The sequence below is a fragment of the Manis javanica genome, chromosome 2 (genome assembly GCF_040802235.1).
Source record: "Manis javanica isolate MJ-LG chromosome 2, MJ_LKY, whole genome shotgun sequence".
NCBI classification, from domain to species: Eukaryota; Metazoa; Chordata; class Mammalia; order Pholidota; family Manidae; genus Manis; species Manis javanica.
The window spans coordinates 156,205,277-156,232,819 of NC_133157.1; the positions used below are offsets into that span (position 1 = coordinate 156,205,277).

Consider the following 27,543-nt stretch of genomic DNA (forward strand, 5'->3'; position numbering starts at 1 on the left):
ATCTTGTCTCTTGAGCATTTATCTTTATCATATTCTGTTTGATGAAATGGGCAGTATACCTGAGTACTGCTGCTGCGTACTCAGGTATTTCGGTTGTCTCCAGGGAAATGGTTTGTGTAATTGTTTGAGTTGCTGTGGCACATGATATTTACTTGATATAACTGAGACAAGCTATTGTTTCAGGCATTTTGGTTTTGGCAGATATTTTCTCAAAAAAGAATGAAGTGAGCCTGTCACTTCCAGGAAAACAACTGATATAGTATTTGTTGATTATAAATTAAAAGTTGGAAATGAATTTAGAGTTTTGGAAAAATCATGTATCACTGTGAGCTTGCCAGCTTCCTAATGCTTAAAGAATTTTCTAATGAGTTGGATAGTGATATTAACAAACGTGACTTCTTGTGACTTCTTTATATTGAATAATGAAATGTGTTAGTATTTAGAAGATATGCATAACTCTCAGTAAATCACTGTTAAAAAATTTACAGTTTAATTAAGCATGGATAAATGTCCCTTCAAATGCAATAGAGGTCAATAGATTTTAGTGTAACAGAGTATGAAAATTTGCTGATATGTCTTCAGATTCTATATCTTTAAGAAACTACCCCTTACTGAGTTTTTGTGTTGTAATAAAGAATAGTCACAACTCTGCAAATGTTATAGTAGTAGACATATTTCTCCCTTTTCAAACTATCATTGTAAATGTGTTGTTTTCAAACACAATACATCACAACAGATTGAACTATATGTAAGAATCCAGCTATCTTATATTAAGCTAGACATCAAAGATTTTCAATTATGTACAACAGTACTACACTTCAGAAATTTTTTGGGAAAAGATAGCTATTTTTGATAAGAATATGTTATATATGTTAATAAGTAATGGGTTTATGATTATTAATTTAAATAAATTATAAATATGATTTATTGGATAACAAGTATTAAAATCTTTTAATTTCTAATATGATAAATGTTGATAGATGTAATATGTAAAAATCAAAGTTCTTTGTGGTTCTCCATGATTTTTAAGAGTATAAAGGAGTCCTGATAATGAAATATTTAAGAATCACTGCCAAGAACAATCATGGCACATGGTATAAGTATTACTGAATTTTTCTGTAAATATTATTGAATTTCCTGTAAATTGAAATTTACAGATATAAACACCACAGTATGTGTGTATGTCACTTTTTTCCATTTTAAAGGAAGGGTTCCTACTCAAAAAAATAAGAGGTCTTCAGGGAAGAGTGAGGTCCAGGTGAACCAGAGAAGTTACGAAGAATTCACCAGAACTATATTAAGGGAAGATAAGATGGAACTTTGAGGATAGACTGAGCTTGTATTTTCTAGCCTAAAAATAAACCCTTGATCCAAATCCATCTTTTTATATTTGCCCCCTTTCCCAGCATAAATTTTAAAATGTTTTAACTTTTCTATGGTTACTGGCTCCACTTCCCCATCCCCCATTTCCCCCTCCTCCCATCCCTTAGGGACTGCAATGGTCCAGATCACCAGTGACTGAGCCTGCATTGTCAGGTCATGTGTCTGTTTGCACCTTCCCTGAATTCTCAGCGCCCTTAAAGCAGCTGACCACTCCCTCTTTCCTTGAAACCCTCTCTCACGCTGGCTTTCGTGACACCACACTTTCCTGGTTTTGCTCTTACCTTAATGTCTTCTTTGGTTTCTCCTCTTCTGCTTGACATCTAAGTGTTGGAGTACCCCCCAACATTGTTCTGTGACTTTTTTCTTCATCTACATACTCTTTCCAATAAACTGGGGCCAGTTGTCTCTTCTCTCTGTGTGTACTTTCCCTGAGTTGCATCTCCATGCCAGTGTGACACTCAGTACTATCTTCACCTTCGACCTTCCTCAGAACCTCAGCTGATGTTTACATTGGTGTCCAATAGAGATCTCATGCTCAACATGGCCAGAACAAACTGATTCTCCCAACCCAAAACCTACTCCTCAGTCAGACAGCTCCATTCCAATAAAATGGCAACACTGTCAACCAGGTGTTGAAGGCAAACTCAAATGATAAGGCCTTTTATTTGTTAGGATTTCATTTTTCTCTCAGGAAGACAAAAGAAAACACTTCCCTTCCAAAGAGTTTTGATCTTATAATACTCTTTTAACTCCAGGAGGTAAAAGGAAAATATTTACCCATATTATTTTTTTCTATTTATTTTCATGAAGTGAGTATACATTTCCCCTCAAAAGTGAAGCCCTTCTTAAATTGTCCCCTTTTCACCTTTATATATAAAATTTACCCATCTCCAGTCATACTAAATAGCCATATTCTCAAGGTGTCAGCTTTCTGCTAAGATAATTCTAAATGGGGAATGTTTATAGGAGTAATAAGTTTCAGTGCCTATATGATAACAAAATTCAGATGGTGTCAGGTTATCTAGAATTAAAAGGCACAAACTTAAAATCTGTACAACTTTTGAGAATGATTTACCGTGTGTTCCTGATTAATGAGAACAGTAGGAAGGTCAAAAATGAGTTGAGAAACATAATTTAATACATTTAAATTATAAAATAAGCAAGTGCTTTCTGAGAATAAAACTCAGTGTGGACTTGGCTTTATTTTGAGCTGTCAGTGGCCCAGATGGACTGAAGGGAATTGCCATCATCTCCCCATTATATCTTTTTTTTTTTGGTATCATTAATCTACAATTACATGAGCAACATTATGGTTGCTAGACTCCCCCCATCAAGTCCCCACCACATACCCCATTACAGTCACTGTCCATCAGCGTAGTAAGATGCTATAGAGTCACTACTTGTCTTCCCCATTATATCTGAATCAGTTTTCTTCCTTCTTTTGATTTCTTGGTAGCAAATTTGTGACATCTTTAGCTTTCTGAAACTAATTAATCTATGACATACAACATTTTATCAAATACGTGATAAGAGAACATGGAGCAAGTTGAAGAGAAGGTGAAGCTTTCTGCTCTTTGGGAAAAAAGCCATCTGGGACCACAGTAATATCTAGCACTATATTGTGCAAAGTCCTTGCTGGAGGAATGCTGGCAAACGGTTTCCGGCTAACAGACGTGCAAGCTGAAGGGGTCCTGCGAGCCTCACTTCTCCAAATGTGACTTAGTCTCTCTCATCCGGCTCACCTGTCTCTGCATCTCACTAGCCCTCAGATTATTATGACCTGTTTACACAGGCCTGATTGTGATTTTCATTGTTGGGGGGAGGGTCTCCTAGGGGGGCATCAGAAACCCCAAGTGGTGAGAGTACTGTACACTGAGGGAGTGGAACACGGAGTCGAAAGTCACGGTGAAATAAGTGAACCTGTTTTTCCCATTGAGACTTACTCACGTTTTTCTCAAAGTCTGTTTTCTTCAGTCTTTGAAAGAATAAACATAAACGATTCTTTTTTTTTTTTTTTGAGAGGGCATCTCTCATATTTATTGATCAAATGGTTGTTCACAACAATAAAATTCTGTACAGGGGACTCAATGCACAATCATTAATCAACCCCAAGCCTAATTCTCAACAGTCTCCAATGTTCTGAAGCATAATGAACAAGTTCTTACATGGTGAACAAGTTCTTACATGGTGAACAGTGCAAGGGCAGTCATGACAGAAACTTTCAGTTTTGATCACGCATTATGAACTATAAACAATCAGGTCAAATATGAATATTCGTTTGATTTTTATACTTGATTTATATGTGAATCCCACATTTCTCCCTTATTATTATTATTATTATTATTATTGTTATTTTTAATAAAATGCGCAAGTGGTAGGTAGATGCAAGATAAAGATAGAAAACATAGTTTAGTGCTGTAAGAGGGCAAATGTAGATGATCAGGTGTGTGCCTCTAGACTAAGTATTAATCCAAGCTAGACAAGGGCAACAAAACATCCACGGATGCAGAAGATTTCTCTCAAAACAGGGGGGGTGAGGTTCTAAGCCTCACCTCTGTTGATCCCCAATTTCTCACCTGATGGCCCCCCTGCGACTGTGCCTGTCTTAGGTTGTTCCTCCCTTGAGGAATCTTACCTGTCTCTGGCTAACCAGTCATCTTCCGGGGCCGTTCAGGGAAAATAGGATTCTTAATCAAAATATGGTCTCTGAATCATTGCATCAGAATCACCAGCGGAAGTTGCTCAAAATGCAGATTTCTGGATCCTAAACCAATCTGCCATATCAGACCTGCTGGGGAATCTGCTTTAGGAAGAAACTCTCCAAGTCTTAGACAAAATACAAAGTTTGAGAGCCAATGGCATAAAAAGCTAGTCTCCAGTATGTATTTTCAATCCGTTTGTAGCAAAATGAAGGTGATCTAAGTCAGGTGAAATTTTGAACCAGTGAGAATGAATGAATGCAGAGATGAAACAGTGTATTAAATTACTCAGGTATTTTTGTGATGAGGGTATTAGTGCTGCCTTAGTTGATATGAGAAAGATTAAATACCTCAGTGACCAAAGTCTGAAAGAATCTTTAGATGCTTGTTGTTAAAGGGTGATTCTGAAAATACATTCTTTATCTTCAGGAAGGAACACATACATTTGTCAAAAATGTCAAATAAAAAATTGGTGATTTTGCACTTTCAGCAAACTATTCAAAATTCACTTTCACTGTCACAGAAAACAAGGCTTTTAAGAAAAATAAGTGCTTGGTAAGAAATGCTAACAAGTTCCAGTTTCTTTTTCATACACTAAGCAAAATAATTCTATATTGTCACTGAGTATAAGAAGATAAAAGGTCAGATAAAGATATATTTACTTTATTAGTTTGTATGTTCCCTTCTAATTCATATTTTGATTTATTTTTACTACCTTGTGGATAAAATGAGAGTTCCTGTGGCCAGGATTCTCACCTGGCCCTGGTTGACTAGCTCACTGCACACCTGTGGGCAATACATGGCTGTTGACTCTATATAAAGAGCTCTGCCCAGTGCTCTGCGTGTAACATGGTGGTGGGGCTGCAAGGCTGCATGCAAGCGGAGCAGAGGCTGGAGTGGTGGCAGCGCCGAGGACAGAGGCCCAGAGGACAGTTGTGTGGGACGGCTGTGCGGGCAGAGAGGGCCAGAGGCAGAGACCAGCTTGCTGCATGCTGACTCTCTCTGAGTGAATGGGATTCTAGTGACTGACTTGCCACCTGGAAATAAAGTTGGGTATAATTCACCCCAAGAACATTTTGCTGTCACTTTCTTTGGTCACGTTGAGTCCATAGTGAATTGCCTGGGGCTGAAATGCATTGGCAAGACATACCTCCTACCTTAATTTATTGGTTTCAGAATGTGACTGAGTACAGTTTATGAAGAAAAGGTTTGTACACATAGAGGTGAGATTTAAGCTTTGCTTGCATGAGAGGTTACCTGTTTACTATGTGGTCAATATGAAATGTAAAGTAACCAATTAAATCACCTGTTATTTCAAGGTTAAATGGAAAGGCCTAAGGAGCATTTTTGGAATGAGTGTATGGAAAAATATTCAAGAAAAACTAAAGTAAAAAATTAGACTAACACTAATTAAAATGGGCAAAGAAAATTCATAATCTTTCCATTGCCAATTATACCTAATTTCAGATAGTTCAAAACATTGTAGCACATGTTTTTAAATAAAAAGATTATAGTGACATTCAATGCTTTTTTATTCAATTTACTTACTTCAGCTGTATTATTTCATTCAGTTGAGGCAATTAGTACTGATGTAGCTTTGTAGTTCTAGAATCTGAAATGAACTGATTGAATGAGGAATAAAGATGGTGCCAGAGCTAATGTTAGGAATGAGATCTTGTGGCTCCTTTTGTTTCGTTGATTTTAAACGGTTTTGTTTTTATTTTTTACAAAAGTTACAACATGCCCACAGCCAAGTACTCTGAAAATAATGAAGTATAACAAAAGTCACCTTTCTACCACCTGGAGGTAACTGTTTGCATTTTGGTATATGCTACATATTTTTTTCTTAGTATGAATGCACACTGACATTAACCACATGTATATATACTTACGTGTAATATGCATATGTCTGTGTACATATATATGTATGACATACCAAGTGTGCTGCTGTGTTGCCAATGGGTTTCAGCCCTGGGCAAGTTCACTATGGATTCAGTGTGACCAATGAAATGACAGTAGTTCTTGGAATGAAAGGGTTTATACCCAACTTTATTCCCACAGTGGCAGGTCAGTCACTAGAATCCCATCCACTCAGAGGGAGTCTGCATGCAGCAAGCCAGTCTCTGCCTCTGGGCCTCTCTGTCTCCGCAGCCGTCTCAGTCTCTGTCCTCAGCGCTGCCACCACTCCAGTCTTGTCTCAGCTCTGCTGCAGCCGTGCCACCATGTTGCCCAGAGCACTGGGCAGGGCTCTTTATATAGAGTCAGTGACAACATACTGCCCACACGTGTGTAGTGAGCCAGCCGACCAGGGCCAGGTGAGAATCCTGACCACAGGAACCTTCACTTTATCCACAGCTACTTAGTAAACTTTTTCACCAAACAATATTTTATAGACATCTGTTGTATACACACATATGTATATATAATTTTCATCACATTTCATTTATGATTATACTTGGGCATAATATGCTATAATTTGCATGTGTCATAATATATTAAATGATTCCCATATTGATGGGCATGTAGATTGTTTCCAGTGTTTGCACTTTTGTAATCAGTGTGCTGAAACCCATTGTCTGAATGTTTTCTTAGGATAGATTCCTAGAATTGCTGGGTGCAAGGGAATGCCCATGTAATAATTTAAGATACATTGTCAAGTTGTCCTCAGAAATGTGCCATTTTATACTCTTCCTAGCAGTGTCTTGAGGGTGCTAATTTTGGAACATCATGGACCATCCTGTATTTTGTTAGTCTCTTAAATCTTTGTAAATAGAGCATGTCAGAAATGGGATTCTTACTTTGACTTCCATTTGTTTGATGCAGTATCCAGAGGGTTCCTCGAGCCCCTGTGTCCCTGGGTCCCCAGTGGGCTGTGCAGTCAGTCACACCCTGACTTCTTAGCTAGTGGCTGCAGTTCTGAAGACAGACAAGGGAAGATGTTATCTCACCTTCTCACTAGGTAGTTAAGGATGATGCCTTGAGGACGCAAACCAAATTTGCTGGATATAAAGACTCTTCTTAACTTTCTAACCTCTTTTAAGGCCCAGTATAAATAACTCTTTCTAATTTTCTTTTTCTTTGTAAAAATAATAGCTTATTTAGTCATGGGTCAAAGCTTACTGACCATGAAGAAGAGCCCAGATCTTTGAAATACTAATGAACTTATTTGCCTACCGTAGGGCTCTGGAGAGCAAATTCTGCACATACAAATTCTGGCTTAATAAAACTTGGGGAAGTAGGTAAGAGGGGAAGGGAATCCTTCCAGTCCTTTTTGAAGAGTCTCCCTTCTCCCTCTCTCCATCTCTCTCAGCTCTAAAGGGGTCACTTTAGAATTTTAGTAGCCCTTTTGTTTTTTAAATTAGAAATTCCATGTTTCATTAGGTTTTGATCTTTTGTGTTTTACAAGACTTAGAGGCTTGGGAAACATTTGACTTTTTTATCACAGAGCTTTGAAATCCTGGTGGATAAATTTAATTCATGTATACTGTTGGCCCGGCTCTCAAACTAGAAAGGAAATATAATTTCCACTTAGGAGCAGCAATGCGCAAGGTTTTCACTTTTTACAACAAAACTATTACACTCAGTTATTGGATGTTAAACTTTGGTTTCTTGGAAAAACTTAAATTCTGATCCCAATACTCAGTTATTTTATTAACCTAATGTTGCCTTCATCTTTTCTTGTTTCATGCAGGCATTCCTACACCGGATGAACCAGTGTGCAGCATCAAAAGTTGACAAAAATGTAACAGAGGAAACAGTGAAGGTGAGGAGGTGCAATTGGCCCTTGACCCAGGCACAAGTAACCCTTAGATAAAACGTTATCTGTGGGATGTAATTTAACAGCTCTTCAACTTATGTTCAGCTCCAGTATAAGTTCTGTGCCAGACACTTGTGTGGAATCAGAGAAAGGGAAACTAGGGCTAAGGAAAAGAAATGAGGGTTCTGAAGATGGAATAAAGACAGAGAAATTTTTTTTGCCAAGGCCTTCAGAAAGTTTGAAATAAGGAAGAAAAATCAGCCCAAGAGGCAGAACCTTAGTGTCTTTGAGAAGGAGGGAGCTGAGTTAGAGGTGGCTCAGTGTGCAGGGTGTGGGCAAATGGCACTTCCAGTCTCTGGTTACCAAAGAACAAACAGTTTGGATGGTCCACTGGTCCAGGAAGGAAAATCCACATAATTCCTTCAACTGAGAGACAAATGTATAAGCATTTCCTTTTAAACTGTAGGGAAGGAAAATTGTGAAGAGCTTTGAAAAAATGGGAAAGTAAATGAAAATTAATTGTGCTGTAAGTCACTATTATTCATTCAAGTTGTATAAATCATCACTGATATTTATGATGCTAACTTGTTTTACTTTACTGAAAGTAAAAAAATTCTGAGAATTTTACTTAATGGAAAATAAAATTCCAAGGAAACCTCTATTTCCCCATAAGTTAAATACTAACTTTCAAAATCTCCTTACCATGGAAGTATTTTAGTTTGTGTGCTTTTGGCTGCAAGGAAAAGACCCCTATCTCTCAAACTGATTTGCAGATTGTTTGGCTCTCCATTAGGAGTTCCAGATAGGACAGAAGGCTCAGGATTGTGACTCAGGAGGTCAGTAATATGGCAGGTTCTCTCTAGCTCTTTACTTCATCCTCCAGTTTATCAGCTTTGCCCCTGGGCTGGCCCCTCCCTCAGCTGCAAAACGACCCTGTACCTGACCCATTTCTGGACACAGCCCCTTTCCAAAGGGGAAGAGGGTTGTCCATTCCAGTGTGCCCTTAGGAGCAAAGAAATACTTCCCCTAAAAGCCTCCAGCAAATCTGCCCGCATTGTTTTACCTGCAGCCTAGGCTTGTTAATGAAGTGGGGCTACCATGCTTGAATTGATTTACTTGGACTTTTCCTGAGAGCCAGGACTAGGTTTTCAGTTCACAGAGTTGTGTGGGAGTGGAGAGAATGTCCAGACAAAGTTGGTACTCTGCTAGCCAGGCGGGTGGGAGGGAGAGCTACCTGCTGAGGTTTTCAGCTTGGAGGGAGAATACTCGCATGGACTTTTTAAACTTGCTTCACTGTTGCACTTACGTTTATTTACAGATGCTGTTCTCAAACATTGAAGATATCCTTGCAGTACATAGAGAATTTTTAAAAATTGTGGAAGAATGCTTACATCCAGAACCTAATGCTCAACAAGAAGTGGGGACCTGCTTTCTTCATTTTGTAGGATACATTTCTGTTTATTTTAAAGCTCTTTCCCCTGGATTTGAAGGTTAAGCTTTTTGGCATAGTAGTGTGTGGGAATTCAGCATTAGCAGTACAATCTGACACCAGAAGTTTGGGGTCTTTTAAGGCCAGTGAAATATTCCACTTAGAGCCAGAAAAGGGGAGAGAGCCCCACATCATCCATTTCATTCAGGGAGAAACAGCCTTTTCTTTTTCCTAACCAGTTAGTTCTTCGCATCCTCTGTAGCTTTGAATTCTAATGAATATTCAGGGTGTTCATAATGAATGGATTTTTATGTTTCTCTCAAACATTAGAGCATTTCTCTTTTGAGGCAGAAAATCCTTACTCTTATAATGGTGCTATGAGCCTTTTATTAGTCAGAATGTTCCCTTGTTAACCGACTTGTGACCAACTGGAGGAGGCAAACAAATCCAGTCAGTTTAGGTACACAGACGCCTGCTTCTGAATTTTTCTTAAAGACAGTTTCTCAAAAGGTTGTACTGAGGAAGGTCAGCAAAATAAGGCAGTGCTCAAGTTGTTTCAAATTATGGGTTGTGCTTGTATGATCATCTTCATTTTTTTATGCACACTGTAGCTGAAATTATTTATGCAAAAGATTTGCAAAGTTAAAATCCACCTGTATACTATAGTGAATATCATTTTCAGAACTAGAGGATAGTCATACTAAAAAACAGAAAAATAGTGCTGCTGTTTATACCATTGCACTGATGCTAATTTTCAGAAACCAATTTGAATCTGTTTATCAAAATGCTGTACAATTAATGTTTATTTAAAAATATGTAAGTATTTTATTAGAGAAATCAACTTTTATTTTTTATTTCTAGTTAGTTCTTATGAAGGTAATTCTATGTTGTTCCTAGATCTGTATTTCTATATGCAGTGAACACTCTGTATACATTATTTTTAAATTGCTATATATTTCATAAAGATAATTATATTAAAGAGAGAGCATCCTTGGGTGCAGGAAGATCAAGCTGTGCTTTCCCTGGGCACCACTGGAAGCCACACATATTTGTGTCCCTTTAATCCAGACTGTTCCCATTCAGGAAAGAATTAAAATCTTCTGCCCGCTGGACCAGTTGCTATCTAAGTCCAGGGCTGCACATGGAAATCTTGTACCCTGACATCCATTTCCTCAGTAACACACTGTGAATCTGTCATCTATGAATTTAGTTAAACAATTTCTGAAGTTTGTTTTATTTTGGTTCATACCATTTTTTGAAATAAGTAACTTAGTACATTTTCTACTGGCTATATGAAGTAGCACTCTGTTTCTTTCTAAATGCGTGGCTTTGAAATTTCAGAGGATACACTTCTAATAATTTGATCAGTATATTTTCTGTCTTCCTCTTTTATTGGTACTGCTTTGATAGATATTGATCAGAGCCACATGGAGAAAGTCTTATAGGCAAAAGGGAGCTTAGAGATTATGATGATGAAATTACTCCTTTTCAAAAAGTATTCTTCCTATAGCAAAAATGAAGGGTCCTTGTTTTTTTTTTTTTTAACTTAAATCACTTTCAGTGACATTGCAAATTGTTAGAAAAGTTTTATATTAATCCCAAATCTGCCTATGCCCTTTCCACCTAGTGATCCTAGTTTTGTGTTTTGGAGCTACATAGAGTTGTAATTCCTTCAGAGTTTTTGAAAGTAGCTACCATTTCCTTACTTTTAAATACTTAACAAATTTTCTCTCTGAAATGACCTCTCATTTGTAGTGGTTCACCATTATCTTAGTAGCTTTTTGCTGAATTTTCTTGTTTGTCAGAGTCCCTCTTAATTACAACTGTCCAGACTGGTACATGTGAACTGCAGGGTACTTTCTTTCTCTATTTTTCAATGATCTGGCACAAGTTTTTCCTTCTACCTAAAATACTTTCTTCTCTCTCTCTGCCTGGGAACCATGGATTCATTTCTCTGGACCTTGGTCAGATACTGTTTCCTTCTTAAAGCTGTATCTGAATCCTCCTAGCCATGCTAAGCACTCTCTTCTCTGTGATTTGCTACCGCTTGGTACATTTGCCTATTATTGCGTACATAATATTGGACTGTAATTAGTATAAGTCTTTCTCTTTTCCTAGGCTTTTCTTCATAGATCAGGGAAATTAAATAAATAAAATGTAGTTTTATATATGCACAGTATAGCTCTTGAACCATAGTAAATTCTTAACAAAAATTCTTCCATAAACATCACACAGGGTAGTGTTCCAATATGGCTAATAAAATGGCTCTAATTTAGTCTTCCTTGAATTTGCAGAAAGACAAATTTCGTATCTATGATGAATATTGTAGCAACCATGAGAAGGCACAAAAATTGCTTCTTGAACTTAACAAAATAAGAACAATCCGGACATTTCTTTTGGTGAGTATGTGTTCATGAATTATGGTATGTTTATATGTTACCAGATACTGTTATTGGCTGATAAGCCCCCGAGGGGCAAAGCATGGCATCAGTGTGTTTTAGTAACTGCTTGTGGGTCCTCTCCTTGATCCTGTCCAGGCTAGGAAGTGAGAATCCTTTGAAAAATGTAAGAAGTGAGAGTTGGCAGAAGCTATGTGTGGGAAGTCATTGAAAACGCCCTCTCCCGGTTGTTTGTGAGACTCACAGGTTTCCTAGTGAGAGGAAACATTGATGCCAGAGTTCATCATTGCTTGTATATCCGTCTGCTCCCTAGGGATCCATGTACTTCTGTCCTAGAGCTGTCAGTAGGGCAATAACAGGAAGGAAACAAATCACAGGTACGTAGGAAAGAAACTTTGAGATTGCCCTTTCCCCTACATACATTCCTTATTCAGTTTTCATAAAAAAGAGCAAGAAAGTATGCTTAATTTCTTTAGGAAAACACATGTAAGTGCACGTTTTGGCAGTTACTTGGACAATTTAATTGCCAGTGAGAACCACACTGTGAGTGTCCAATTCAATCACATTTAACAAATTGTGGAGTGGAGCAGCCATCTCCATGGTCCAGTTTTGGAGCATTTCCATTACCCCCAACAGTCAGTCCCTCGTGCCCATCTCCACTTCCACTATTAGCTGCAGACAGTCACTGACTTGCTTTCTGTCTCCATACATTTGCCTTTTCTACATGTTTCATATGCATGGATTCCATCATTATCTTTTTTATGCCTGGCTTTGTTTACTGAGTAAAATGTTTATGAGGTTCATCCTTGTAGCATGTATCCCTAGTCCAGTCATTTTTATTATTGAATAGTATTTGATTTATGGATACACCATATTTGGTTTATGGTACTTGCCATTTGTTTTTTTTATTTTTTTACTTTGGTATCATTAATCTACAATTACATGAGCAGCATTGTGGTTACTAGACTCCCCCTGTTATCAAGTCCCCATCACATACCCCATTACAGTCACTGTCCATCAGCATAGTAAGATGCTATAGTCACTACTTGTCTCCTCTGTGTTGTACAGCCTTCCCCGTGCACCTCCCCCGCTACATTATGTATGCTAATCATAATGTCCCCTTTCCCCCTTATCTCTCCCTTCCCACCCATCCTCCCCAGTCTCTTTCCCTTTGGTAAATGTTAGTTCATTTTTGGGTGCCATTTGTTTGTTAATGGCCAATTTATGAACATTGTGTCAAGTGACTGTGATAATGATGGACCTTGACAATAGTACATCTGGGAGGAAGGTCACTTCAGAGAGAGAGAGATTTGTTAGTATGGAAAAGTCAGGAAATGTCCAGTTTGGGCTGTTAATGAATAATGCTCTTATGAACATTCCTACACAAGTCTTTGTGTGGGCATGTATTTTCATGCTTTTGGGTAGTTACCAAGAACAAAATTTCTGGGTCACAGTAAGTTTACCTTAAGAGGAAATTGCCATGTGGCTGTGTCATATCTACCAGCAATATGTGAGGTTCGCAGTTGCTCTGTATCTCTGTCAACACATAATATTATCAGTTCTGATTATAGCCATGCTAGTGGGTGTGTAGTTATATGTCAAAATGATATTTATTTGCATTTCTCTAATGACCAATGATACTGAGCATGCTCTCATGTGCTTATTAGCCATTCATATATCCTCTTGGTGAAATGCTTATTCAAATCTTTTGCCAGTATTTAAATGGGGATATTTAGCTTATACTGAATTATGTTTTTTGTTTTGAATACAGCTCCTGTATCAGACATATAATTTGCAAATAATTCCCCCCAGTATGGTTTGTCTGTTCATTTGAATATTGTTTTTTAAAATCAGAAGTCTTAAATTTTGGTGAAGCCCAATTTATTAAATATTTTCCATGATAATTATGCTTTTGTTGTCATATTTCCGAAGCCTGTTTTCAGGCCTTACACTTTGTTAAGTTTATTCGAAAGTATTTTACTCTTTTTGCTGCTGCTGTGATTGGAATTGTCTTAATTTCATATTTGGCTTGTTCATTGCTAATATACAGAAATTTAATTGAGTTTTACGTATTCTTGTATCTTGTATATTGCATGTTCTTATATCCTGTGATTTAAATTAATGTATTAGTTCTAGTTTATTGTAAAATATTTAGGATATTTTGCATATGGGATCATGTCATCTGAGACTGAAGACAATATGTACTTTCTCTTATTCAATGTAAATGTTTTATTATTTTTTGCTTGATTTTTGTTCTGGCTAAAATCAGTACAGTGTTGAATAGAAGTGGTAAGAACAGACACTCCTGCCTTGTTTCTCATCTTAGAGGGAAATCACTTAGTTCTACACTATTAAGTATGATGTTAGCTGTAGGTTTTTTTGTAAATATCCTTTATCAGGTTGAGGAAGTTTCCATTATACTCATATTTTGTTGAGAGGTTTTTCTTTTTGAGTCATTATTATAATCTTTTTTCCTTTTCTAATATAGGTGTTTAAAGCTATGAACTGTACCCTATATAGTGCTTTAGTTGCATTCCATAATTGATGACATGTGTTTTCATTTTCATTAGACTTTCAAAAATGTCTAGTTTCATTTCTAATTTCATTGATCCATTTTTAAAGAAGTTTGTCTTGAGAAGCACTTCTCCATGGAACTCTTACATTTCTGCACATTCTCTGAGCAGAAAAACTGACCTCCTTTGTTCTGGCCTATCTATTAAAGGATGTTTGTATCATGAACAGCTGGCCAAGATGGAGATATTCTCTTCCTCCTCAGCGCTGGGCAGATGTGCCTGCTGCCATTATAAAAGATTCATGCTTCCTAATCTCAGGTCTCCTCTCCTATTGTACATGTGCATGTGACTCCTGGCCCTCTTTGTATTGTAATGTGTGAATTGTGGTTTGGGAACTGGCCCCCCACAAAAGGGTTACTCCGGTTACTGCTGTTGCTGTGAGGAAAAAAAAAAATCTGTCCTGTATCTGTGTCCTTGGAATTTCATGTGTTCTTCTAGCATCCATAAATCTATGGCAGGTTAACTTATTAGCTTGCAAGTAGGATAAAATCTTACAATCATCACAGTTTTAACATTATGTCATTTTATTTCCCAATATGGGTATTTTCCAAATTTCTTCTTGTTACTGATTTTTTTATTTAATTCCATTCTGGTCAGAGAACATTACTTAAATCACTTAAATCCTTTAACATTCATTATGACTTTTTTATAGCCTAGCTCATTGTTTGTCCTGGAGTTTATTATTTCTTCTCTATCTTCTGTATATGCTTAAAATCTGTATATTCTACTGTTCTTAGGTGGAGTGTTCTTGAACATTAAGTCATTTTTGTTAATAGTGTTGTTCAGATCTTCTATGTCCTTTCCTCTGGGTGTTCTGTCAATTATTAAGGGTGGGATATTGAAATCTCAGTTATGTCAGTTTTGTTTTATATGTTTTAGGGCTCTGTTGTTAGATATATATGCATTTAAAATTGTATTTACATTTCTAATTACCATAAAATGTCCTTCTTTGTCCCTAGGAGTATTTCTTTTCTTAAAGTTTTACCTGATATTATTATAGCCATCATTACAGCTTTATTACTGTGTGTATACTATCTTTTTTCATTATTTTTCTTATAAGGTATTTATGTCTTTCAATCTAAAACATGCCTCTGGTAGGTAGCTTATAGTTGAATCTTGCTTTTTTACCTGGTCTGACAGTCTCTGCTTTTTGACTGGAGTAAAGTTTAGTTCATTCACCTTTATCTTAATTATTGAGAGGATTATATTTACATTTACCATTTTATTATTATTTTTTCTGCATTTCTCATGTTATTTTTGTTTCTCTGCTCCTCCTTTACTGCCTACTTTTATGTTAAACAAGTGTTTTTCGTGTGCAAATATTTTAGTTTTACTTTCTCTGTTGATTTTTTAAAAACTGTATTTGTTTAGGTTTTTTTTGTTGCTGGTGGTGGTTGTCGTCGTCTAGGGACAACAGTATTAATATTAACTTATCAAGTTTATTTCCCTGAGGTTGTGTATTATTTTTTGTTTGTTTGTTTTGGTTTGCTTTTAGTAATTTGCCTTCATTCAAGTTGAGAATCCGGATCTCTTGTATGTACAGCTGCCATTATCTCTGCTTGTTTTTTTTTCAGGAGAGCTAGTGAGAAGCTTTTATTTAGAGAGCGAGAGAACAGAGTTCCTGGCTCAGGCCAGGAGGGGATAAGAGAGTCCCAGGGTGGTGTGTGGTCTAGGGGTATTATAGGTAGTTGAGAGACAAAGGATTAGGGATGTACACCTGCTAAGTGGTCCCAAAATGTTTATCTTTGAAGAGACATTAAATTTCTTATTAGTTTTCCTGGTTATTTACAACAGTTTTACTGCTCTGATTTCCTCCGGGGATAGCAGCTTCCTGGTATGGTAGCATATCACTTAAGACTGCCTGCTTTGCTCCCAAGGTAGGCTGAGTTATTGTCTATTTGTTAAGAAAGTTACTTTTTAACTAATTGGGTTTTAAAATGCAATCTTATTTTCAAGATGGAATCCTTGTTTTTACTATGTTGTTTTGGGCTTGCCTGCTACATTGCCCAGGTTGCAAATCATTTGTTTAGGGCTGGAGGAAGAAAAGCAGCACCCGGGTAAAGTCAGAAAATAAGCTGGGCCCCCCAGCAGCAAATCTCACAATGGGTTATCTTGCTTTGTTTTTTCAGGAGGCCCTCACCCTACTCTGTCTACGCCCATGGTCCCTGTCTCATTCCCCCCCTCTACAGATGGAGACCCTAGCTGCTAGGGAAAAGGGGGTGACAACCGCTCTGGCTGCTTCATGCTGAGAGGGGGCGGAGTAAAAGGTACAGCTAGGTCTCCATCACTGGTCAGCTGAGCTCTGCTTGTTTTTTTGTATTATTTACCTTCCTTTTTAAGGGTTACTCCCATGACTGCTTAGCTTAGTGGTCAGTTGGTGATTTGTTAGAGGGCATCAAACATTATTATCCATCTTACCTATGAATCTGTGTGAGAGCTTGGAGGGGAGCATATCTGAAGGGCACGTGGCTTTGAATCAGATTTGGGTATTTCGTCCCATTGGGCTTCTCAGGTCTTCTCTGCCTGTGTACAGTGTGCCCTTGCCCCAAACAGGACTGCAGTTGAAGGCTAGGAGACTGTGGGCATTCCCCACAGTTTTTTAATAGAGTGCACCAATTTTAGTGACAGACCTGAGTGTGGGATTTTTGCCCTCTGCAGCCCCCTCTGGCAGAGGTTTTCAAGGCCAGATGGCACCTGGTGCTATTGTGCTGGCACCACCTGGGAGCACCACCTGATTGATAGCACCACTGCAGGATGAGCTGGGGAGCACAGTAGGGGTGGGACAAGGGGAGGGTGGGAGAAGCCCAGGCTAGTATGCCACAGTCTCTCACTGTTCTTCCCTGAAATTCAGCAGGTGTTCATTAATAAATGCTTCTCAACTCTGTTGTTTGACTTTAGTTGATTTTAGAGCCCTGAAATTGTTGTTTTGCCATTTATGACCTGTATTATGGTTGTTTTTTTGGGAAGAGGATATCCTGATCTCTTCTATCTGCCATGGGCAGGAGAAGCTTCTATGCCACTGCAGTTTTAAGGTTCTTTATGAAGTGTTGTATCTCGGCTGCCTTAGTGCATACATTCTATCTCAGCCCAGGTGGCTGCTTGTTCTCCTTGGTCTCCTTTGTCAACTGAACTGTGTGAAGCCACAGTGAAAAAGCCCCAAGTCAAGATTGCTGGTTTTTAAATGATCTCACAGCAAAGTCTGGTAGGAAGAACCTGGCTTTTAGGGTTTTTGCCCTGGTATGCATGGCCACTAATTATCTGGATGACTTTAGGAAGTTCATTACATCTCTAGGGTCATTTTCTTTATCCATAAAATGGGGATAATACCAATCCCCTTTGGAAAACATGTGAGAGCTTACAGATTTGGGGTGATGATATTATTTGGGTACTGGGATATGCTGCCACCTCAGTAAGTTTTTCTGGTCCCTGAAATCTCTGGGAGCTTATTTAGAAAACATTCAAAACATTCTTTATATATACGTAAGGAAAGAGCAGGCTCTCATAAGCTGAGCTAAAGTGGCAGCCAGCCTCTGCTTTTATGCAGGGAGTTGGTAATCAGCACAGTAATCATGGACAAACAAGTAAGAGTTTCCTTGTGGGCACATTTATAAGGGGTGCTAACTCACAGGGGGACACTGAAACATCACTGGAAATACAATGAGATGTAGATGGCTGGATTTCATAGGATTCCTCTGGGGACAATACCGTATAGAGTTGGAAAGACTATTTTGATAACCCAATTTCTGTAGGGGGTGAAACCCGGAAAGACTATGCTTCAATCAAAGTTATTTGATCTGTCTTCTAACGTGTCTGGGTGAAGTGAAAGCCATGGCATTGGTCTTGCTGATGTGGATACACAACCTGGAGCTGCAACTGAGTTGATCAGGACAGTTGTTCTGCTCCTGCCAGTCTTCCCATGGAACCCCTCCTGCTCAGCATCTGGTCTCCTCTCTCAATGAACACGGGGGAGACAGTATTTTTTAAATGCTTGTATAAAAGTTGCTGAATTATCAGTATAATGTTTGAGGAGCCCTTTTCTCCCTTCATTAAATATTTATTAAGTGCTTCCTCTATGCCAGTCACTCTGATAGGCACTGTGGAAATAGGCTTTGGCACCAGTTTCAAATGTTTAATTTTTGTTTTGCATTGCTGCTTATACCCTTTAAGCAAAGACAAAATGCTTAAGTGGATAAAGGCTTTATTTATCAGAGTTGATTTTGTCTTGACCATCACTTTTTGGTAAATGGAAGCTGCTTCTATTTCATCTCACTCTGACTACAGATTTTGAGATTTTTCTAGTCATCTTGCCTCTTGTGTCATATCTGACCTCCTTCTCTGAGGCTGGCTGGCCAGTGTCGCTGATGAGGTATTACAGCTAAGAGTGACTTAGAGATTGCTTGGTTTAAACATGCCAGTTTTATAAAGAGAAAAATGAGAATTCTGCAGTCAGTCCTAGTTGCATCACATGGGGAGAACCCAATTGTCTTTAGACCTGCTCTTCTTCAACATAGTGCTAATGCCCTTCATAAACAGGATTGACCTATGTATCTAGTATCCATCTGTCCATCCATCTGTTCCTCCAGTTCTATCTCTATTTCTATCTTTTTCTTCAGACTTCATACTCAGGAGAATATATGTTAACCAATTTTCAAGGTAAGATTCAAAAAGCATTTTGGTTTATGTAGCTAATATGAAAGGCAAAGGCTTTTTCTGTCTCTCCTGTACACGTTATTTGGGACTGAATGTGCTCTTCTCTGAGAAAGAAGCTACAGGGAGACAGGCTTTCACGTTTTCAGCAGAGAATTTTATGGTAGAAGAAAGTTTCACAGTTTCAATTTTTTTTTCTATTTTTTTTTATTTTTTATTTTATTTTGGTATCATTTATCTACAATTACAGAAAGAACATTATGTTTACTAGGCTCCCCCCTTCACCAAGTCCCCCCCACATACCCCTTCACAGTCACTGTCCATCAGCGTAGTAAGATACTGTAAAATCACTGCTTGTTTCTCTGTGTTGCACAGCCCTTCCCGTGCCCCCCCTACAATATACATGCTAATCGTAATGCCACCTTTTTTTCCCCCGCCCTTATCCCTCCCTTCCCACCCGTCCTCCCCAGTCCCTTTCCTTTTGGTAACTGTTAGTCCATTCTTGGGTTCTGTGATTCTGCTGCTGTTTTGTTGCTTCAGTATTTCTTTGTTCTTATACTCCACATATGAGTGAAATCATTTGGTACTTGTCTTTCTCTGCCTGGCTTATTTCACTGAGCATAATACCCTCTAACTCCATCCATGTTGTTGTAAATGGTAGGATCTGTTTTTTTTATGACTGCGTAATATTCCATTGTGTATATGTACCACATGTTCTTTATCCATTCATCTACTGATGGACATTTAGGTTGCTTCCATATCTTGGTTATTGCAAACAGTGCAGTGATAAACATAGGGGTGCATCTGTCTTTTTCAGACTGGAGTGCTGCATTCTTAGGGTAAATTCCTAGAAGTGGCATTCCTGGGTCAAATGGTGTTTCTATTTTGAGCATTCTGAGGAACCTTCATACTGCTTTCCACAATGGTTGAACAAGTTTACATTCCCACCAGCAGTGTAGGAGGGTTCACCTTTTTCCACAACCTCGCCAACATTTGTTGTTGTTTGTCTTTTCGATGATGGCGATCCTTACTGGTGTGAGGTGATATCTCATTGTGGTTTTAATTTGCATTTCCCTGATGATTAGCGATGTGGAGCATCTTTTCATGTGCCTGTTGGCCATCTGGATTTCTTCTTTAGAGAACTGTCTATTTAGCTCCTCTGCCCAGTTTTTAATTGGATTATTTGCTTTTTATTTGTTGTATTGGTTACACAGTTCTCTTAATATTGTTTCATTCCTGGGGATCCTTTTATCTCTCTCTGCATCAGCTTCTATATGTTCCTGTTCTCTGTTTTCTATTCCATCAATGGCCTCTTGCATCATATCCATTCTGCTTATAAATCCTTCCAGAGTTTGTTTCCCTTCTGTAATCTCAGACATCTGTGATCTCCCTCCAGACATCTGTAATCTCCCTCTGGACTTCATCCCTTAGCTCTTGCATATTTCTCTGCAGCTCTGTCAGCATGTTTATGATTTCAATTTTGAATTCTTTTTCAGGGAGACTGGTTAGGTCTGCCTCTGCAGATCCTTTCTCAGGTGTAACTATTTTGGACTGGACCAGATTTTTTTGCCTTTTCATGGTGATTGCAGTGGCTGTAGGCAGGTTGTGGGTGTGTCAGCTGGGAAAAGAAAGTCCTTTCCTGCTTGCTGGATGCCTTGCCCTTCTCTGCTGCCTGTGATGGCTACCTGCACTCCTGGAGCAGCCACCGGGTTAATCTCCTAAGATGCTGTGGGCGGGGTGTCCGTCAGAGCAGTGCGGAGCCGTGCGGGGAGTGGCAGGCATGCCAGGTGTGCTCCTCCGTGCTAGCGGCGACCCTGCTGGGCAGCTGTGTGACAGCAGCGGCCTTTGGGTCTGGCCTGGGCAGCTGTGTGTTGGGCTGGTATTCCGGTCAGCTCCTGGGAGCGCACCTGCTCCCTCTGGCTCCGTTGCCGGTGTGCATGGGGCTTTTCTGCGCAGGCTTCTACCGAGCTCTGGCTTCACTGCCTCTGGTGCCCATGAACTGCACCCAGGCTGTTCGTTCACATCGCTGTGGGCTATCCCTGTGGCGCATGGATCTGCTCTTGGTTCCTTCTAGCGCTTCCACCCCTGGCGTGTGCTCCCACTCTCCTGCTACTGGGCCCGTGTGTTGGGGTCTGTGCCAGTTGGAGGAACGACTGGCAGGCTGCCTAGTCCTGTGAGGGGCTTCAGAGCTGCACTGCCTCCGTTGAGGGCGCCTAAGTTTACCCAGTATTCCCAGCTGCCGGGACAACTTCATCCAACTATGGGGTTCCTGTCCCTTTAAGACTTGCAGAAAGCACTCGCTTTTCTTTTGCCTTGGGCGCTGGTTGCGGGGACCTGCCCACAGGTTTTGCTTTTCTGTTTCTCTAATATCCAGCACCCCATGCACCTTGTGTCTGCGTTCCGGGTGCGGGTTTCTAGAGCTGGTTGTTTAGCAGTCCTGGGCTTTCACTCCCTCCCTGTTCCGACTCCTTTCTTCCCCGCTGGGTTTTGGGGTGGGGGAGCATTTGGGTCCCACCTGGCCATGGCTTGTATCTTACCCCCTTCATGTGATGCTGAGTTCTCGCAGATGTAGATGTATCCTGGCTGTTGTACTGCATCCACTGGTGTCTCTTTTAGGAATAGTTGTATTTATTGTATTTTCATAAATATATGTGTTTTGAGGAGGAGATTTCCTCTGAACTACTCACGCCGCCATCTTCCCGTGATCCGACAGCTTCAAGTTTTAAACATGCAATTATTTTTATATCTGCCCCAGAACTGCATGCTGCTTGGAGGACGGAAGCACACGGATGTTCCCCTGGAAGGGTACTTAGTAACACCAATCCAGAGAATATGCAAGTACCCTCTCCTTCTGAAGGTATTTTGTGTGTTTACTTCATTGTAGCATTTTCCTTGTACCTGCATATTTTGCTGATGATATTAAAAAATTTTTTTATTTTAAAATAATTTGACATTCTAAAGGAAGGGCAGATTATATAGTTAATGCAGAGAAAATGGTTATTTGATCACTAATTTATACATGGAGTAGGAAACAAATCTTTTAAGAAAAGATACTTTTAGTTCTCTTTGTAGAAAATACTCTTGAATTTCATTTAGTGTAAATGCAGTAGTTTCAAGATAGATCCCATTAAGTACATTATGACCAAATTATATAGCACTTTATCTACAAGGTTCTTTATCTTAAGTAAATCCACTGTTGGTTTCTTTTTTTATTTCCCCTAACATTGGTGACCTCTTGATTCAAATGAAGTTAAAGGTCAAAGTTACAGTTTCAGAGCCTGTTTTTTTATATTATTATTACAAGGAATGTTGTGGGTCACTTGGGACAATAAATGATAGGATGTGAAATGATAGTGCTAAGAAAACACTGCCTCTGGAAGAAAGGAAATGCTTCATTAATAGTCATAGGTCCAGTGCCTCAGTACAATGACCAAAAGTTTTATTATGAGAAAGATATTGTAGTTTACTAATTATTGCTTGTACTTCAAGGGTCTCTGAGTAGATTAGAATAGCGATTCTGGAAACAATGTTTTTTGAAACTATAATAAAGCATGTAGCCTAAACTAAGCCTTGAGTTTTCATTTATGAAACAATGATGATGATGGTGATAGTGATATTATAGCATATACCTGCCAGAATGTGTATATATGCATATATCTACATGTGTATACTTATACATGTATGTAAAGGATTTATACAAATCACTTAATGTCATATGTACTCCATAAATGTTATCCATTATTACTCATATATATTGATTCTGGTTTATTACATTAATTACTACCTGGTATCTAAATTAAAAAAAGCAAGTGCCACGTACTTATTAAGTGGTACTTTTTTTATTGAAATAGAATTGATACACAATATCATATTGGTTTCAAGTATACAACATAGTGATTAAGCAGTTATCTGCATTCTTAAATCCACACTAAACTAGTGTAGTTACTATCTGTCCACATAAAAAGATGATAGAGAACTATTAACTGTGTCTATGCTGTACTTTTATCCCCATGGCTTATTTATATTATGATTGATATTTTGTGTCTCTTGATCCTCTTCACCTATTTTACCTTTCCAACCCCCTTCCCCGCTGTGGTAACCACCAGTCACTTCTTGGAGTCCATGAGTCTATTGATGTTTTCTTCATTTTGTTTGGTTTTGTTTTTAGATTCCACATATGAAATCATAGGGTATTTGTCTCTCTGTATCTGACTTATTTCACTGAGCATAATACCCTCTAGATCCATCCGTGTTGTCACAAATGGTAGAATTTCTTTCTTTCAATGACTGAGTAGTATTCCATTGTGTATTTTACCACATCTTCTTTATCCATTCATGTATTGATGGACACTTTGATTACTTCCAATCTTGGCTATTGTGGCAATATACACAAAGGTGCATGTATCTTTTCAAATCAGGGAGTTTGTTTTCTTCAGGTAAATTCCTAGAAGCTACTAAGTCATATGGTATTTCTATTTTTTAACTGGTTATTCTTAGTGATTTAATTTCTGAGAAATTAATGTTATGAGTTTGAACTCAGAATACATTTTTTTTGCTATAACTTTTGTCAGATGCATAAATTGGGCTTCTTGTAAAATTTCATGACATGTATTTCTCCTCAGGAAAAACAAGTGAATGTTGGTTGGTTAAGCCATAGAGAGAAGCTAACACAGGGATCTCCAGGGCTCAGAGCTTAGGCTTAGTCTTCAGAGGGTGGACAGGATTGGTGCAGATATTACTCCCATGTTCCTGAGAGGCCCCCCAGGCCTCAGATTTATATGTGCGCCCACCAGCACAGCTATTCCTGCTGCTCCTGAATTTAGGTTCCCAGGGATTTGTTTCTTTCAAGTGTCAGAAGGGATAGTGATATGAAGAGAAATACATCATGCCAAGTGGTTGTTCTAAGTCACTCATTTCGGATAGCAGTGACCTCAGGTGTTTGAGTTGACCTCTCAAAAGACAAGATCACGGACACGGTTTTGGTTAGAAAGAAAGAGGTAAATTCAGAACCCCTTCAAGCACAGAAGAGATGACATCTTTCTGTTTTTTGGAGGATTGTTTTTAGAAAGTAACATAAAAAAATGATTTACCTGGTAAGCAGATACGTTTTCTTTGTTGTACCATAAGCTGGAAAATTGTGCTGATATTCTCTTTGGCTTTGGGTGGTTTTATTTATACAGAGAAGAACCACAGGGGATTGGGCTATGTGTTAACGAAAAGATATGTTGGTCTTATTTGTGGAACTTAGAATTATTGGGTTGGTCAATTGGCAAAGGGTTCACACCAAATAACTGAAAAAAGATTATTGCTACTCATTTCCCTTGCTGTTTCACAGTATCTAAATTCATGTCTCAACTCTACAGATATCCACTGGGCACAATTCCATGCAGACTGAGTTGACTACTTCACATAATTTACAAATATTTCTACACTTCGGGATTTTGGGAGGAGACTGCATATCCCTTTTCTGGATTTGTGATCTAGAGTAACTTCTTAAACTTTGCCTTGGGAGTGATGTAATGTGCTTCTTTGGTGCTAGCTCTGTAGAATGGAGTGTGAATATATTGAATGCAAGGTCAAAGTTTATGGCAGAATTCTCAGTAATAACATCTCAAGAGAGCATAACAACTGCATATTTTCCCACTGTATATTAAGAATTAAGAAAATTCTTTTAAAGTCTTGCCTCAGGATTTCTGTAATTGTGTTAGTTACATGATGATGGCAACTGTAGTAAAGAAACAAATGACTAACCAAAAAGCAATGTGGTCACAACTGTCTAGACAGTGGGTGAAGATGTTTAATTTTGTGCTTCTAAACAGCAAACAAGGTCTCTTAATATATTAAAAGATTAAGGATTACTCTAGTTCTGATATCCTGAATGGAAAAAAGGAAGACGTAATTAAAAAACCAAGAATAAAAAACCCAAATAAGAAAAAGAAGCAATTGAAGGGCATGTGGCAATTAATTCATTGCAGAGAATTAACCTGAATTATTGGTGAAAATAGCATAAATTGCTTTTTTAACGATGGAGTATTGTGGAATTTATGAATTATGTAGCTAGAGTATAAGCTATAATTAAAAATTCTGCTTTCTGACATTTTTATGGTTTCTTATATTAGAAAATAAGGCAATTAAATTATTTTTGAAATTATGGACATATTCTTTTAAAGGTTTATCATTATGTTAAAGACTGTAGGAAAATGAAATGAACACATAATGATACTTTGGATGGAGCAAAAATCAAACATAAAAAACTAAGTGCTACAGGTGAAATACTTGACAATGAAAAAGAAATCTTACTTGGTTTAAAAACAATAATTTTGAGGGAAAAATTTAAATGAGTGCAAAATGTGTTTCTGGGTAACGCATATTCATTGATTCAACCTTCTGTTTTTTATCTTAATCATGGTGGGGTTTGTGATGTCACTTCTGGAAGGGCTCTCACGGTCTTTGCAGTTTTCATTTCCTGGTCAGTCTGAACCTGCTGTCCCAGAAAGCTGGAGATCAAAGGGCGGTTTGTATTTTTTTGTGTATAAACAGGAGCTGCTGAAGCGGACTCCAAGGAAACACAGTGACTATGCAGCAGTGATGGAAGCCCTCCAAGCCATGAAAGCCGTCTGTTCCAATATAAACGAGGCCAAGAGACAGATGGAGAAGTTGGAAGTTTTAGAGGAATGGCAGTCTCACATTGAAGGCTGGGAGGTACATTCACTCTCCTCAACAATCTAGCTTAAAGTGGTTTTATGTCTTAGGCAAGGTGTAGAATTATTGTCATTGGATGGAATCATAAATGATCGTCTTCCAAGACAATGCTGGAGGGCTAAAACCATGTCTTAAATGTGTTGTGATTATTATTTTTCGATGTGGTCGTTTTAAAGTGGCAGGTAGTTGACTTAACCTCAACCTGAAAGCTTTGCGATAGAGCTAATTGATACGGTATGGGTTATGCACTGTGATACTTAAGTATTTGAGTATCGGGATTAACCTTTTTCCTATCTTCATTTTGGTTAATAAATACATAACCTGAATCCTGGAGAGAGTAAAATAAGGCTTTGTGCATGTGCTGTGATATTATTTTCAGACTTTAAATTAGGTATTTGATGATGAATTTCATTTTAAGCCCACTTAATCTTTCTAACTTTGAATTTCTTCATTTTAAAATGAAAGAACTGGATATGATGTGATTTTTAAGGTCTGTCCAAGATGAAAAATTTTATGGTTCCATGATTCATTAAAGAAAGATTGTTAACAAGGACAAAAAAAACAAATGAGTGATATTCAGACTTTGTAGTTAAGTTTTCAGTGATTCTAACTTTGAATTCCAGTTATTTCATGGGGTTTAGCACTAAACTAAATTTTTTCTTTAAATTTCCCTAATTTAGGTGAGCATGAGCTCTCAACTAGAATAATATTTTGTTGTTATAAAGTCAGCATTTTAGATACATTTTTTAAAGTGTAAGGAAGATTTAAAATGTTTCCTATCAAATATTGTATCAATTTCAAGTGGGTTGCTTTGTCTTTAGGGCTTTATAATGATTAATTTGTTTCTTATCTTTAATATGTTGATTTCCATTTAGATTTAAAATCATATTCACTAGTATTTTCAAAGAAACATTGAAAAAAAAAACACTGACTTAATGGAATTCCATTTATCCACTCTTGCCCATCAACCTTTTCAAATGCTAACTGGGATCTGATTTAGTTTTTTCCTCATCTGCATTATTCCATTTCAGCTGTCCAGGGTGACCTCCAATTGCAACACAAATGCTACTTATTCCAATCAGTTAAGATAGTTGTATGTCTTACAGTTGATTCATGGTGGGAATTCTTTTCTTGGGGAGCGGTTGTCCTGCTGGGATGAGAAAAATGGACTGAAGTTTGCTTTTGCTGTTCTCTTGTCATTCCAACATTGGAGGAGCAACCAAACTTGCTTTAAATTGCAGGATTTGTCAGTCACATCTGCCAGGCCTTTTATCAAACCAGAAATTTCACAGACTCTTTTTGGTACTCTAGGGAAATGGAATCTGTCATAATTTTGTTTCCTCCTTGTGCTTATCCTAAAAACAGTCTACTGCAGAAATGAGAAATTCCGTAAAAAGTGTAGCTATTTCTTGTGCTGTACATGCCAGTTACTCAAAGGATGTATGTGAGCCATACGATGTCATCTGTGGTCCACTGCAGTGGATGACTCAACCTCACCAGCCCCGCAGTTCAACAGAAACTGGCTGAAGAAAATCAGACATGACTACAGTTGCAGTGGGCTCAGGGGAGACAGTATGAATGGCAGGTTCCAAAAAGGGTGGCATCCCAGATTCTGCTTGAGCTGTATTTGAAATGACTGCATAAGACCCAACCACACAGTAGTTTGGGAGTTTGGGGACTTTGAGAGAATCAGCTTGGAACATGTCCCAGCCAAGTTGGTTGTCAGCTTGTGATGAAGAACCTGATTCCCCATTGTGGTCCACCCTCTTAGAGAGACAGGGCGAGCTGTTAGAGTCTCTTCTGGAAGTTGAGGAGAAACTGCTCTCTGGTAGGATTCTAAAGATGCACAAAACAGAGGGACACAGTCCTATGGGATGAATTGAGACAGGGCCTCTAGGGAGGAAGTGAGAATGGTGAAAGTGCTTTCTTTAAATTGCTAACATGGACTATTGCT

General features: G+C 38.4%; 1 protein-coding gene across 5 annotated transcripts in view; it reads left to right on the plus strand.

The window, feature by feature from the left end:
* Positions 1 to 27,543, plus strand: part of PREX2 (phosphatidylinositol-3,4,5-trisphosphate dependent Rac exchange factor 2) — a 293,635-nt gene that overhangs the window by 55,447 nt on the left and 210,645 nt on the right. For 3 of the 5 annotated variants that reach the window (XM_073229638.1, XM_036998086.2, XM_073229634.1), the window contains exons 2-6: positions 7,774 to 7,845; positions 9,158 to 9,280; positions 11,563 to 11,667; positions 21,643 to 21,744; positions 25,428 to 25,589. In XM_073229638.1, coding sequence (XP_073085739.1) covers positions 7,774 to 7,845; positions 9,158 to 9,280; positions 11,563 to 11,667; positions 21,643 to 21,744; positions 25,428 to 25,589 — 564 coding nt within the window. Of the gene's footprint in view, positions 1 to 5,815; positions 5,889 to 7,773; positions 7,846 to 8,612; positions 8,676 to 9,157; positions 9,281 to 11,562; positions 11,668 to 21,642; positions 21,745 to 25,427; positions 25,590 to 27,543 lie in introns of those variants that run through there. The other 2 variants (XM_073229635.1, XM_073229637.1) reach the window with 2 other exon arrangements.